General features: G+C 37.1%; 1 protein-coding gene across 12 annotated transcripts in view; it reads right to left on the bottom strand.

The window, feature by feature from the left end:
* Bltp1 (bridge-like lipid transfer protein family member 1) overlaps positions 1–15,112 on the bottom strand; it is a 203,334-nt gene that overhangs the window by 26,891 nt on the left and 161,331 nt on the right. For 5 of the 12 annotated variants that reach the window (XM_048812004.1, XM_048812005.1, XM_048812002.1 and 2 more), the window contains 7 exons: positions 9,516–9,628; positions 8,774–8,864; positions 8,205–8,267; positions 5,727–5,980; positions 3,400–3,615; positions 2,000–2,180; positions 1,253–1,454 (listed from right to left, as the gene is read on the bottom strand). In XM_048812004.1, coding sequence (XP_048667961.1) covers positions 1,253–1,454; positions 2,000–2,180; positions 3,400–3,615; positions 5,727–5,980; positions 8,205–8,267; positions 8,774–8,864; positions 9,516–9,628 — 1,120 coding nt within the window. The remainder of the gene's footprint in view (positions 1–1,252; positions 1,455–1,999; positions 2,181–3,399; positions 3,616–5,726; positions 5,981–8,204; positions 8,268–8,773; positions 8,865–9,515; positions 9,629–15,112) is intronic. The other 7 variants (XM_048811994.1, XM_048812003.1, XM_048811999.1 and 4 more) reach the window with 5 other exon arrangements.

The raw sequence follows: 15,112 nt of genomic DNA, 5'->3' as shown, positions 1-15,112 counted from the left end.
ATTTTCAGGCTTTCCTATGCTTAGCCTGTATGCAGTTAGTTATAAAGCTTCTTAACATATGATGCTATCTTTCTTTCATTCTTCCTTAACTAAATACTTCCACTTCGGTAGAATGAGTAGGAATATCTAATAAAGACTTAGCTTAGGTTTCCACTACAAACATTTACTAGCTGTGTTAATTTAGAACAGATGTTCACAACCCAAGCCTTAAATTTCCTCATTTATAAAACAGGATTCTAATATTTGCAATGAATACAGATGAGACTTGGCAACTGAAAAGTGATATAAAAATATTAGGCATTGTCATCATGATTCTTTACTGACTTGTAAAAGGTTCATATATCGAGTTGTCTTCCCAGTGACAAATGTTTGGTAGTCCCTCTTTTGGAAATTTTACCATGGATCTAAGGTATCATTCGTGTGCTATGTGGTAGGCAGACTCCAGGATGATACGCAACTATCCCTGCTCCCAGCGTTCATACCCTTGTTCCCTGGCTAATGATCTGTCTCATCAGTAAGATTGCAAAAGTGATGTTGTACGGTTTTTGAGGCCACACCATAAAAGATATTGCACACTGAGCCCTGCTCTCTTCTGGATCATTTTTTTTTGAGGGAGATTAACTGCAACGTCTTATAGACACTCAGCAGCCAGGAGAAAGGCCTCAAGGCGTGGAATCAAGGTGCCTATTAGCTGCCACATGACTGGAACATAATGGGAGCAGATTCTCCAGCCCTAGACCCCATTCAGGTGACTGCAGGCCTGGACAACATCTTGACTCCAACCTTATGGAAGACCACATGTCAGATCCGCCAAGCCAAACTGGGTGGCATTGCTCATCAATAGAAACTGTGTTTGAGATTATAAAATCACTAAATTTGGGGTAATCTGTTATCTCATAACAGATAACTGATAAATGCAGTTAAATCAAATTGTCTTAAATTATTTGTTTGATAACTTACCAGATCTCCCAAATCTGAACTACACAGAACCACTCTTTCCTAAATATATACTGAACAAAAATTTGAGCTATTGAACTACCTCAAGATTAAAACTGATGTTCTAAAGTAACATCAAATTTGAGAAACAGCCACAAATAGTTGGCCCAGATTTCTATCTGTGAATTTTGCACAGTCATTATTTACAAGTCTATGTTCTTTTCCTTAAATGTGAATTTGAAAGTCTCAACAGAGCAAGTAGGATGACTGAAAATTAAGAAAAAAATGATTAAAAAGTAGAGTATATTCTAAATACCTGAGGGGAGAGGTGGGGGTTGGGGAGGAAGTAAGGTGTTAGTCTTGCTCTGGACAGTGCAAGGTAAAGGAGGAGAAGGAGGAGATGTCGCGCTATCTTTCATACCATACAGCTTGGACTCTTTGGAGAGTGTTCTTGGCAAGGAAGACCCTCTGGAAGCATTAGGTGATTCAGTCTTTAGCGTCTTAGAATTGTAGTGCAACTGTATTGAAAAAAGATACACTTTCAAAATTGAAACAGTATCAGATGAGGAAAACCCATGAAATATAAAAAGGTAGTAGAAAGAACACTGGCTCAGGAGTCCAAAAACGCAGTTCTAGCTTTTACATGTGAGATCTGCAATCCTGGAAAGACTATATGCCTTTTATTTTTAAAACTGGAAAGATTAGATCGTTAGAAGTTCTTTTCAGTCTAGTAAACTACAGTTATATAATTCTAGAATCTAAAAAAATAGTTGCTCAATAAAGTTGCACTAGGCAAGGTTTAGCAAGTATGATATGATACTGATATTTAAAAAAAGATAACTAACTTCTCTCTGCCAAATTTTCATGGAAAAAGCTGTAGAGATGAAGCCTATAACTTAGATGCTCTTATGGACAGAATACATTTTAAGCAAAAAAAAAAAAAAAAAAAAAAAAAGTCAGAAAGTCTCATTAATATCCAGAGAAAAAGAAGAATATAAATAATAGAAAAAAAGTACCACTGTCATCCACTTTGATCTCTTGTCCTAAACATCTAGGTTTTTACCTTCACATCAACTCCAGGAATGTAGAACACTGTTGTTTCCAAGTCACTGGGCTTGGTCTGCAGAGAGGATGGCACTTTCTTGCCAGTCATTAGATGGGTGGTGGAAGCATAATTAGTTTGAAATTTCTTCTTTTTTGAAGGAGAATCCTGATCTAAGCTCCTGGAACTTCGATCGTAACTCCTATGTGGGAAAAAAATGTTTTATCTTTTTAAAAAAGGACACATTTATCTCCTCCTCTTTTGTCAAATAGAAAATAAAATGCTATCCTCCATTTAAGAAGCAAAAGTATGCTCATTCCATAGCCACAGGGGGTAGTGACTTCTTTCCTAGGGTCACAGCTGTTTCATTTGAACACATCAGGCTGAACCAAACGACACTGCCCATATTTATATAGGCTGAAAGCTAATTATGGATTAGTTTATCCCAATAAAAAAGTCATTCTTTTTATAATTACTATTACATCTGTAACAGATTTTAACTGTTTAAAGTCTATTTTGGGCTGGGCTGAGGTTGTAGCTCCGTGGTACAGTGCTTACTTAGCATGTGTAAGGCACTGGGTTTGATTTTCAGCACCACATATAAATAAATAAAATAAAGGTCCATTGACAATTAAAAAAAATTAAAAAATTTTAAAAAGTGTCTATTTTCTCTCATTTTTATAAAAGCTTAATTAGATAATAAAAGGCTTTTAAAATGTTTTGCTTATGAAAAATTTCAAACAGTAAACAGGACAGTTTACAAAAGTGAACATGGTATAATGAAATCCCACATGCCCATTATCCCATTTTGACAGCTGTCAGCCTTCTGCTATTCTTGTTTTTTTTTTTTTGTTGTTGTTGTTGTTTTTTAAATAGTTCATTTTTAGATCAGGGAAAAATGTAAAAAAAAATAATCTAATGTTAAATCTGTTTATGTCATCATTAGTTAATGACTGGAAGCAAATAGTAAAATTACAGTTATACCCTGAACTCAGTCCAGCCTAATGAGGCCTTACTGCACAACTGTTTTCCAGTCTTTCTTATTTCCTTATGAACTCATCAAAACTCTCACTAATCCAGTGTTGAACTGTTCTTTAAAATAGAAATATACACAGTACAAGGACAGACACTAAAAAATTCATGCTTATTTAAAGAAGAATCATAAAGGTACAACTATTTTAATTAACAGATTTGCCAGACTCTAAATCAGACATTCACTTCCAGTTGCCAGAAAATACTATGCATTTAATTTTTTTAAATTATATGTTATGCAAATAATCACTTGGCCTCTACAATTATGATCACCTACTTTTAAAATCTGCATTTTGAGACTGGGGGAAAAGGTGGGTGTAATTCAGTGATATGTGAATAGATTTTCTAACACATGAAGTCATATGTACCTCTTTCAATCAGCTTCTTACCTTCTCAAACTTATGTCATCATGTTCTTGTAGAAGGGTGGTTGGGTGGAGTACACATTTTCCACTATCAATTTCAACCCGTATATCAAGTTCAAAATCAATATTTCTTTCAGTAGCTGTGCCACTAAGACTTCGGTTGACTGGTGTTGTTGGCCAGCGTTCCGTAAATAACTGATGAACAGCAGCAAAGCCTGTTGCTTTTTTACGAGAAGTGTGTCTAGAGAAAAAGAAATCTGATCATTACATTGTAGTAAAATGGGAATTCTTTTTAATAAACCACTTTCCAGTATGTTAAGCTATAGTACATAAATAATTTCAATATTTTATAAATTCACACAAATTACTCAACCAGACGTACTAACTGAACCTTTTTTCCTAGTTTGAAGGAGACGCTTTTTATTCAATAGGTGCTGAGTAACTATGACATGCCAGGCAATGTGCTAGGTGACAAGGACACAGGCATAATCCCTGTTATTAATGATTTTATTACAGTGTCTGAACTATATTTGGGAGTCTTTATTTTCTCAATGATAAAATTTAAATGCTACTTTCCTGCTTTTAATAAAAGACAGAAAACTCGAAAAAAAATAATGCCAAATGTTCTTCCTGTCTCAAAATTAAAAAATAAAAAGGGCTGGAGATATGGCTGAGTGGTTACGTGTCCCTGGGTTCAATCCCCAGTACCAAAAATGTTGTTGGGGAAAAAAATGGATATCCACATGTGTAATCTGAACTGGTGCATGTGTGAGGCACTAGGTATACCCGTAAGCTGTACCATACAAAAAGTCAACTCAGAATGGATTCAAGATTCTGAGCCACAACCCCAAGCCCTTTTATTTCTTTCTTATACATCCAAATATTCTCATCCCGCTTGAGTGTATGTGTGTGTGTATGCAATATACACATATGTGTGTATACACACATTTGTCACATCTGGTGACAATTTGACAATATACTGTAGTTTATCCTAAGCATCTGATAGAAGGAGATCTGCTTATTCTTCAAACTCTATCCAGAGTGAATTTGAACTGGGAAGATAATTTCCCCATGGAATAATGAATACATAGAAATGATGGCCATTAAGAGGAATTTATCTAACTTAATATGTAAATATAATTATTATTAAGTGGCAGCTTTTGGGACCAGACTAGGTGAATTTGTTTACATGAATAACATGTACTCCTTTCTTATTGTTAATATAGATATTTCTTATTAGATTTAAAAATAATCATGTCTCTCTTAGTCTGCACTCATATTTAGAATGCTAAAAATCAGGATGTTACAAATTTGATGTCTTTAGAAAGTTATATTGGTAAGAACACTTAGTGATATCTGTGGGCACTGTGTTGCACAGCTGATCTCCAGAGCTTGCTCACTCGCTGCATAAGTGAAGCCTGCTCCCTGCTGACTAGCAGCTTCCTTTGCAGCCAGTGCTGTCCTGGCCTCTTGCTGTTTCAGCTGCCTGGTACAGGCGGGCTCCTATAGCCTTGGGCCTTCTCAGTGGTAGAGCACTTGTCTAGCATGTGTGAGACACTGGGTTCAAGTTTCAGCACCACATATAAATGAATGAATAAAATAAAGGTCCATCAACAACTAAAAATATGTATTAAAAATTTTTTAAAAATAATAATAGTCAAACTAGAATTCTGCACTGAACCCAATAATCAATCAAATACAAGAATTAGCAGTAATTTTAGATATAAAAGATGAAGAAAGTAGATCTGTATTACAACTTTTCTTAGAAGCAATTTGAGGATGTATTACAGAAAGATAAGGAAATAAACCAAAATATATTGATAAAAGAGATTTAAGAGTTAGTGGTTTCAGTCAAGGAAAAGGAGGAAAGGATTCACAAGGCTCAGAATTGTCAAGATTGAAGAATGCAGACATCCCCTAATAGACCAACTTTTAACTATATTCCTCTTGTGCCTAGTAATTTCCCATTATTACTGCCACTTCAAACTTTTACTGTTACTGTTACCACCTCATTTGAGTGGTGGTCATACATGCTCATCATCTCAGCTTATTTCTTTCTTCCAAGAATTGGCTGAATCTTTCATCCATTGCTAAACATTTCCCCTTTACTACGTTTCTTTTCTATACTATACTATACTGTACTATATTTATAGTACCTCTCCCTGCAATTTGTTACTCTCTAAGGTCAGGAGAAATACAGCCTTCTCCTTTAACTCATAACCACATCTTTACTACCATTTTCCTGATAGGATTTATCTTGGAAAATATTAAAATTTAAATAAACCTATTTAAATTAAAAATTTAGTTCTGAAATCTGGAACACCACCTAAGGATTTTTAAAAGGCTACTCACGAGGGTTTTCGGTAAATATAAAACCTTTCCCTCTCCCGGTCTTCATCCTTTTCATCCTTCTCTGAGTCTTCACTGGTAGAAGACAAGCTGTCATCTCGTCGACCCTCTTCAGGTTGGAAAGGAATGCTTGCTGGAAAGCCTCCTGGAGTTTTGGGAGAATTGAACACGGAACAGGACCCTTCACTGTTTGATGAGTAGTGAGATGGACCTTCAATAGTTACTGACAAAAGGTCCAGTTCTGTCTCTTCTGGAAACTGATTATAAAAAAAAAATCATATTTCAAGCCCATTTTTAATTACAACAAGAAAAAACATTTTTAAACATTTTTATTTCCTCAATATCCTCACTCAACTGAAAAAAAGGTCAGATTTATGAACACAAGAAATGGCACACAAAGGAAGAAAGTGGGTCAAACCACAGAAAGTCATGCCACCAGCACTTTAAAAATTTGAGTGAAGTTTCACTTTACAGGAATACATTGCATTGATTAGTAACACTGGATTTCTTTAAAAGCAGAAGTTAAACACATGGACACAAAAGAAACATGATCGACCAAAAATCAGAATGGCAAGCTCAATTAGTAAGAAGAACATGCAGACACAGCGTCACTCTGGTCCCTCATGCTTGTGAGCTCTCTGAGGGTCTCTAAACAACAAGCCCCTCATAGGCTGAGGAAAGGCACATACAGAGTTGAATATTAAAACATGTACCTGAACCCAACTTCAGGATGCTGTATTTTAACGTTGTAGTCTGTATAAACACCATGTCTCTAACCCAGAATTTTATTTGGAGGCCACTGTTTTTAAGTGAGTCAACAAAACCAACAATACTTCCTATGACTCAATTTTGATTCCCAGCCTCAGAGAGCTGAGCATCATTTAAGAATGATCAGCCTCTTTAAAGTGTAATGTGCAAGGTGGTGTTACTTGTTCCTAAAAATTAGCTTTCAGTAGTTTTTAAGAGCAAATTACCTAAAGAAAATTCATAATGCAATCCTACAATGAAAATGTCAAATATCTGCAAAGACCAGGTGTTCTTCACTTTATAAAATAAATATGTTGTCAAGTAAACAAATACATCAGGTTTGTGTTTGTTGGAATTATCTTTCAACTTTTAAAACTAGGGTAAGTTTATGTAGAAAACAATCTGTTATTTGTATTTATATGTAGCTATACCTTAATTACTTCCCAATTTATAATTAGCAAATCTAATACCTAATCTTATAATATCATCTAATTTATGATTTTCCATATTTTTTACAAGCAGAGTATACACTGTTATTGAAAAACAGGATGAATCATTTCAAGTATTAAGGCCTTCAAGAAGCACACAGTTAGGGCTGGTATGTACCTCAGCGATACAGCAGTTGTTTAGCAAACATGAGGCCTTAGGTTGGATACCCAGCATGGCAAAGTAACCAAAAAAAAAAAAAAAAAAAAAAAAGGGCTGGGGTTGTGACTCAGTGGTAGAGCACTTGCCCAGCATGTGTGAGGCCCTGTGTTTGATTCTCCGCACCACATATAAAAAAGATAAAGGTCTATTAACAACTAAAAAAATACATTAAAAAAGAAAAAAATTTAAAAATAGAATAACCTGTTGGATTCATTTAATTCACATAAATGATTTGTTTTCAAGCTTTTAGTTTTTTAGAATATAGGAAATATTCATCAAGCTTACTATAGTACAATTATAGTTCTAAAACAAAATCCAATTTGACTGAATTTAGTATAACTATGGGATATATGTTGAAACTCCGAGCTTGAGAGAGGAAGGAAATGAAAACAAAATATATTTGGAATAAATGCCAACTTTTTAAAGTAATTTTAAAGAAAAATTCTAGAAGAAGACTTATATACCTGGTATATTACATCTTTCATTTTTAGTTTTGTGATATATTTTAGGAAAATACTGAATTATAAAAATGTTACATTTTTGAATGATTGTGTAGCACCTATTTTCACACTGTATCGAACATGAGAATAAATTTTTAAATGGATCATTTTATAAATACTTGTATATCAGTCATTCAAAAGAAATGTCATTTGATGATTATTTTGTTGCCCTGAGTTAGAGTTGATTTTAGTTTGAACTATTAAAGTTTTCTTTTTTTAAAAAAACACACATTCACTTTGTAGTTGAATGTAAGTGAAAGAGATTTTCTTCAGGATTAGCAAATAACTAATAAACTGCAGTTCTGTGTTTATGATTTGACTGAATTGATTTGATAAACTGATTTTAGTTTTTTTAATTTTGAAGATCAAAACAATATTAAACTATATAGAAGAACAAAACTAAAGTATATGTATGCAAGAGCTTATGAGATATATACATGATAAAAAATTCAAAACAATTTTATGTAAAATAGAAAATTTCTGAGGTCTGAGTTTAGCGTGAAATGAAAGGAAGACATTTTGAAAGCAGATTTTCAGGGTGGTTGATTAGTTTTGAAGCAAAATTTATGTTGATCTGAATAAGTACCTGAAAATACCCTTCCCCAGGAGAGCTGGACTGTGGCGTACTTCCCCACACTGTATTTTTCAACTTAGTTAAAATAATAAGAAAAAAGTAAAAAAAATTGTGAACAAGAAACAATGGTTTAAAAGTAAACAAATACACAAAAAATATAAAAAAATTTAACATAAAATTTAACATGCTATGAAATTACAATGCATCTCTGAAGCCGACTGCCCCTCTGGTTTCTGCCACCACCTATATACACATTTTGAATACATAAATAAGTACTGCACACAAATACATCACAATTGTGTAAAACACATAGTTCAATGTGAATTCTTGTTTGCGAGAAAAAATATTCAACAAAAGCCTTTCTGTCTCAGAGCAAGCAGTTAGGACTCTTCACTGTGCAGGTAAAACTCTAAGGCCCACAGTGTGACTCTCAGCTCATACAGCCAGACACTTCACCCAATACCATCTTCATTTCACATCAGGCAAGAATCAGTATCTTGAAACTGCATTAGTACTGCCATTTTACAATTTGTAGAAACTATTCAGCAATGTATGTTTCTAACAAATATAATCTCTCTTACTGTATCCTGGATGTTAAAAGTTACTCTGGGCCCAGGAGATGCTGCATCCACTCGGATTTCTGGGAGCTCTTCAGCTTCTCCTACTCGAGAACTGTAAGTAAAATATAAATCATAAAACACTAACATTCTCGAAAAAATTCTTGGATTTCATAAAAGTCTGATTAATGATATTAACATTCTAGTTCTAAATATTTGCTTTATTAAAGGACTGAACTACTGGCATTCCATTTCTTAACCTTTATCATCCTGTGAAAACAACTCAACGTGTTGATTAACTCAAGATTATCTAAAATCAAACCATAAAAAGGATGTATCATTCTTATTTTCATAGTGATTTAGTATCGAAGCAGTATTTAATTCAATAGATTCAATTTCCATTTCTTCACATGCTGAACAGATGTGCAGCTGTACGTTTCTTATCCCGACAGAGAGCAGCAGCGGCTAGTGTGCACATTCCCATTCTCTGGACAGTCTAAGTTTGCACATAGGACTTGTTAAAACGGCGGAGCACTTCATTACTGAAAAGCATCACTGCACTGTGGTGTGTGACAGAGGAACTCCTCAAATAAATGAAATAAGACCATAACCAGGATGACTGCTATTTTACCAATGAGATCCATTTATATTATGTTAGTTTTGTAATTTCTCCAATTAGAATACGGGGGTGGGTGGGGGGGAAGCAGTGAATCTTTGTAATAGACTCAGTGATTTTATTATTTGTTTCACTGGTTGAAATACATAATACCTTGTTCTTTCCATTCGCTTGAGAGGTGGTCTTCCAGAGGCAGAAATGCTTTTTGATCGGCTATAACTTGGTTTATAACCCAATCCCCACTTATCCTTTAAAGAAGCAGCCTAATAAAATGGGAAAGGAAAAAAAAGTGACTATAGACAAGTGTTTACTGTTAACATTTCACTTCAGATAAGAAAAACATTTGACTTCATGAAATACCCTGTTTCCCCTTAAGTGACTTTAAATGCCACTTAACAAGACAGTGAGTCAAAGCAGAGCAGCACCCAGCTATCTTTAGATTCTAGCACCAACTGGGAGGACTGTGCAATGCAAACAGGAGCCACTGTCCTCTACTCCTCTTAGCAAGATCTGACTCTGGGAGAAGCCAGTCAGCCAGGGCCCAACCTGCCCTGGGGGTATTATCACAGCTTAACTGACCCAGAAGAAGGAAAATACCAAGCTCCAATCGGCTCTAGCCACATTGTTCCTCCTTCAACTAGAAAAATAAACTTTTTTCTTTTTCCTTTGGGGTCCCAGGAGTAGAACTCAGGGGCACTCCATCACTGAGCCACATGCCCAGCCCTATTTTGTATTTTATTTAGAGACAGGGGTCTCTCTGAGTCGCTTAGTGCCTCGATATTGCTGAGGCTGGCTTTGAACTCAGGATCCCCCTGTCTCAAAGTTGCTGGGATTGCAGGTGTGGGCCACTGTACCTGGCTGGAAGAAAAAAACTGACAAAGTTGTTGATGGTCCAGTCTCTTAGGCTCCAAAAAACACTGAAGCATAATCAGAGGATGATAAAACACTATGCTCCCGCTGACACCCTACCACTGCATCACCAAAGGCCAGTTTATACAAGTTTCTGGCTATTGAGAAAAAAATTACAGGATTCCTCAAAAGACTAGGCATAGAACCACTATATGATCCAGCAATACCACTCCTCGGTATTTAATAAAGAATTAAAGTCACTATACTACTGGTAACTGCATACCTATGTTTATGGCAGCATAATTCATAATAGCCTAACTGGGGAACCAGCCTATATATCCATCAACAGGATAAAGAACATGAGGTTCACATACACAATGGGGTTTTATTCATCCATAAAGAAAAAATGAAATTATGTCATTTGCAGGAAAATGATTTGAAAATTGAGACCATTATGTTAAGTGAAATAAGCCAAATTCAGAAGGTCAAGGGTCAATGTGTTTTATCATTTGTGGAAGCTAGAGAGGAAAAAGGAAAGGAAAGGTAGGGGTTGGGATTTCATGAAAATCAAAGGGAGATTGGTAGAGCAGAGGAAAGGGATTAGAAGGTGGGAAGAGGGGAGGAAGGGGAAAGTGTTGGGGAGTGATATTGGCTAAATATATTGTTACACCACACAACAAATGCCATCATTATGTGCAACTACAATGCACTAATAACAATGCGGGGAGGGGGGAGGGGAGAAAACCTCACAAGGCTTACTAAAATGCAGAAAGAAAGAACACTCTGGAGAAGAGAGTGAGCACCAGAACCAGACACACGCCCAGGGCTCAGCTGGATGAGGCCCACTGCAACAAGAGCTGCGCAAGGTAACCAGACAAAGGTGAATCCCGAGGGACCAAGAGGCACTGTCAGGGTCAGAAACACTGAGGGCAGCGAGCGCTGTGTAGATGGGCTGTGTAGACTCGATACCACTGAGGAAGGAATCACGGAGTTTGAGGATGTATCAAGAGAATCCTGAAAAAAGTGAAAAGCAAAGAGAACAGAGACAAAAGAAAGGGAGGGAGGGAGAGATGGGGAGGGAGAGAGAGAGGAAGGAAGGAAGGGATGTTTAAAAACTGTGGAATAAATGCAAAAGGTATAAATACGTATTAAGATGTGGATCTTGCATGTACTCCAAAGGTTCATGTGCTGAAGGCTTAGTCCCCAGTGCAGTGATGTTCAAGGGGGGCTGTGATAGGACATCAATGGAGTAATGCACTGACTGGGGAGTGACTGAGTCATCATGGAGTAAAGCACAGATGGAGTGACTGCTGAATGGACTACCTAGAGGTAGGGAAACTGAATGAGGTGGGACCTAGTTGAAGGGAGTAGATCCTTGTGAACATGATTTGAGGGACTATATTTTGTCCTTGGCTCTTTCTTTCTCTTTCCCTTTTTCTCTCCCACTCCTACCCTTCATTCCCGGCTGCCATGCACTAAGCAGCTTTGCTACCTCTAAAAACATGAGCCAAAATAAGTCTGTCCTCCTCTAAGTTAATTTTCTCAGGTATTTTGTCACAGCAATGAAAAGATGACTAACACAGTATGTGTAATAGAAATACCAGAAGGAGAAGAAATGGAGAAAAGAAGAAATATGAGACCAATTATGACTGAGAATTTACTCAAATTCATATCAGACACCAAAGCATACACAAGAAGCTCAGAGAACACCAAGGATGGTGGAAAAACAATCCCAAAAGAAGCCAAAAATTTTAAATACCTTACCTATATAAGAAGAAAGCAAAGAATTACATCAAACTTTTCTTCTATCATCCATGCCAGCAAGAAGAGAGTGAAAAGAAATATTTAAAGTGTTGAGAGCAAAAATTCCAATAACCTAGAATTCTATACTCCATGAAATCATTCTTCTTCAATAGTGAAGGAGATATAAAAAAAAGACAGAATTTGGGGGGATTTGTTCCTGCAGGCTTGCATTGCAAGAAAAAAAGAGTTAGAAACTTGAATACCAATAAGGAAAGGAAAAGTGTCAGAGAGAGGAAGTGAAAGTAAATAAAAACACTTCTTTCTCTAATCCCAGTTTTTTGGTGCTTAAAATCAAACACAGGGTCTCACACATGCTAGGTACTATCACTGAGACACAACCTCAGCCCAAAACCTTTACTTTTCTTATTCTTAACTGCTCTAACAGATAATACTACTAATGATTGTTCAATTATATATGCTTATATGTAAGAGAAACAAGTGAAGCCCAAGATGAGGGACAGAAGACAAAATGTTCACACTATCTGTAAAATGCTAAACTGTTATTTGAAAGCTCACTTGGATTAGCTGTATATTATATTCCAAACTACATGACAATCTCTAAAATAATGTTTAAAAAAGGTATAACTGAAACGCTAAAAAAGGAGAAAAAAATGTAATGCAGTTTCACTAACCACAAAAGAAAGAAAAAAAGAGAAAACAAAAATAGGAACTAGGAATAAGGGCAATGAATAGAAAACAGTAACAAATATAGTAGATGTTAATCAAACGTTATCAGTAATAACTTCAAAAATCAATTGTCTAAAATGGCTCAGCATTAAAAGAGAATAAAACCATGGCATTTGCAGGTGAATGGATGGAGCTGTAGAAGATAATGCTAAGTGAAGTTAGCCAATCCCCCAAAACCAAAGGCTGAATGTTTTCTTTGATATGAGGAGGCTGACTCATAATGGTAATGGAGGGGGAGCATGGGAGGAATGGAGGAGCTTTAGATAGGGCAAAGGGGAGGGAGGGGAAGGGAGGGGCAAGGGGGTAGGAATGATGGTGGAATGAGTTAGACATCATTACCCTAAGCACATGTATGAAGACACGAATGGTGTGAAAATATTGTGTACAATCAGTGACTTGAAATTCAACTGTACTCTCTATGTGTAATGTGAAATAAATTGCATTCTGCCATCATGTATTGCTGAAGCCATTGCCAAGTAGGTATGACGCATGGCATGACCCAGGTCACTTGCAGCTACATTGCATGTAAGGTGACCTTGCTCAAAGACCAGGGCGGTTTAGGGCGTTCCGGGTTTAGGGCTTTCCAGGTTTAGGGCGTTCCTGGTTTAGGGTTTAGGACAATCTGGGTTTAGGGCAGTTCCAGGTTTAAGGTGTACCCTGCTGGGAATAGGGTGTATCCTGCTGCCTCAGGCATGCCCGCTCCTTGAGTTCCCGTTGAGTTCTCGCGGGATTCAGAGAGTATTTGGGATTTCGCCCAGAACGTGAATTGGGCAGAGAACGTGGATTTCCCCAGAACGTGTTTGTAGAGTGCCGGTGTGAGTTCGGGAATAAAGAGTTGCTGTTTGAATCCACAAGGTGTGTGGTGGCTCGTGATTTTGTGCCCAGCCAGACTGCGGCAATGTATAACAAATTAGAATAAAAAAAAGAAAAAGACTGTTAGACTAGATCCAACAAAACCCAACTAAATGTTGATACAAGAAACCCATTTACACAGACAATTTAAAACGTCATGCACTGCATAAGGACATTTCAGTCAATGATCTTTATGTACTTGTGGACAAGCCGACTGAGCTGCCAGGAGTATGAAGGCAGAGCACGTGGGATCTTATGCGTATATACTACTAGGTAATGACAAACACCCGTGTTCCTAGTTCCTGTGACTGCGCTTGGCCATCATTGTTTAGAGAGCTCCTCTGGTGCTGAAATCCCGCTGGGAAGCAGCAGCCTCCACACACCTCGTGCTTAGTGCAGCTCTTCACTGCACCAGGATTCATGTCAAGTGAAAACCAACACCACCTATCTACAGAAGTCCACTCCACGATGTTTACACAATGACTAAATTACCCAGCAATGCATTTCTCAAAATCTATCCCTGCCATTATGTTGCACAAATGTGTAATTATTTAAAGATACATATATACATATATATATATATATTTAAACCAAATGGATGAAGAAAAAAAATACTATGCTAATCAAAAGAAAAAGGGAGTAGCTGTATCAATTTCAGACACAGCAGTCTTCAGAGCAAAGAAAGTCATTAGAGATAAAGAACTTACATGCTATTAAGAGGGCCAATGCTCCAAGCAGACATCATAATCCTCAGCATACATGTGCCTAACAGTACAGCATAAAACTATGTGAGGCAGAACTAACAGAAATATGAGGAGAAGCAGACTCCAGTGCTCCTTTATCATCAGCAGTCATTGATGGAACACAAAACTGTAAGAATGGACATGGTTGAGTTCCACACTATTATCAATCAACTGGTATAGCAGGTTTACTTCATCCAATGACAGCAGAATACACATTATTCTCAAGTACAAACAGGACATTTGCCAAGACAGACCACAAGATTGTAAGGCCACAAAACACACCTAAATTGTGGTGAGCCGTTCTAATTAGACCGTGGCCGCCATTAGAAGATGGCGCCGGCTTCCACTGTGGCCTGTGATAAACAACTCCTAATATGGAGAATTGGCACGCAATCCCTTACCACCCTATGAGAAAGGTCCACGCGGCAGCTTAAGATTGGTATGCTGGAGGCTTTATTAGGCTGTGCTTGGGCGCTCGGCGAGGGGTCACTAGAAGATGATACATGAATCAAGGCCTGAATAAACTGCTGAAAGAAGAATCCTGTGTCGTGTTTTCCCTTGCCGGCGAGGGGTCACGGCAATTGGTGGCCCGGACGGGGAATTATATTCCTCGAACCCAGGATCCAGAACTTTCAGCAGTCAGGGTGGTGCACCGGTAAGTTCCCAGGTAAAGTGGGAATCCGCAAGCAAATAGCGGGGCGCTCTCTCTGTAAATAAAGAGAGAGCGGAAAAAAGGACGCTCCCCTGTAAATAAGGAGAGAGCGGGGATTTTTGTACTTTCACTTTCATTATATCTTTGGAGACATTATGGGC

Source organism: Marmota marmota, unplaced genomic scaffold, assembly GCF_001458135.2.
Source record: "Marmota marmota marmota unplaced genomic scaffold, marMar, whole genome shotgun sequence".
Taxonomy (NCBI): Eukaryota; Metazoa; Chordata; class Mammalia; order Rodentia; family Sciuridae; genus Marmota; species Marmota marmota.
Note: the sequence above shows the minus strand (reverse complement) of the source record. Positions and strands in the feature narration are given on the sequence as shown.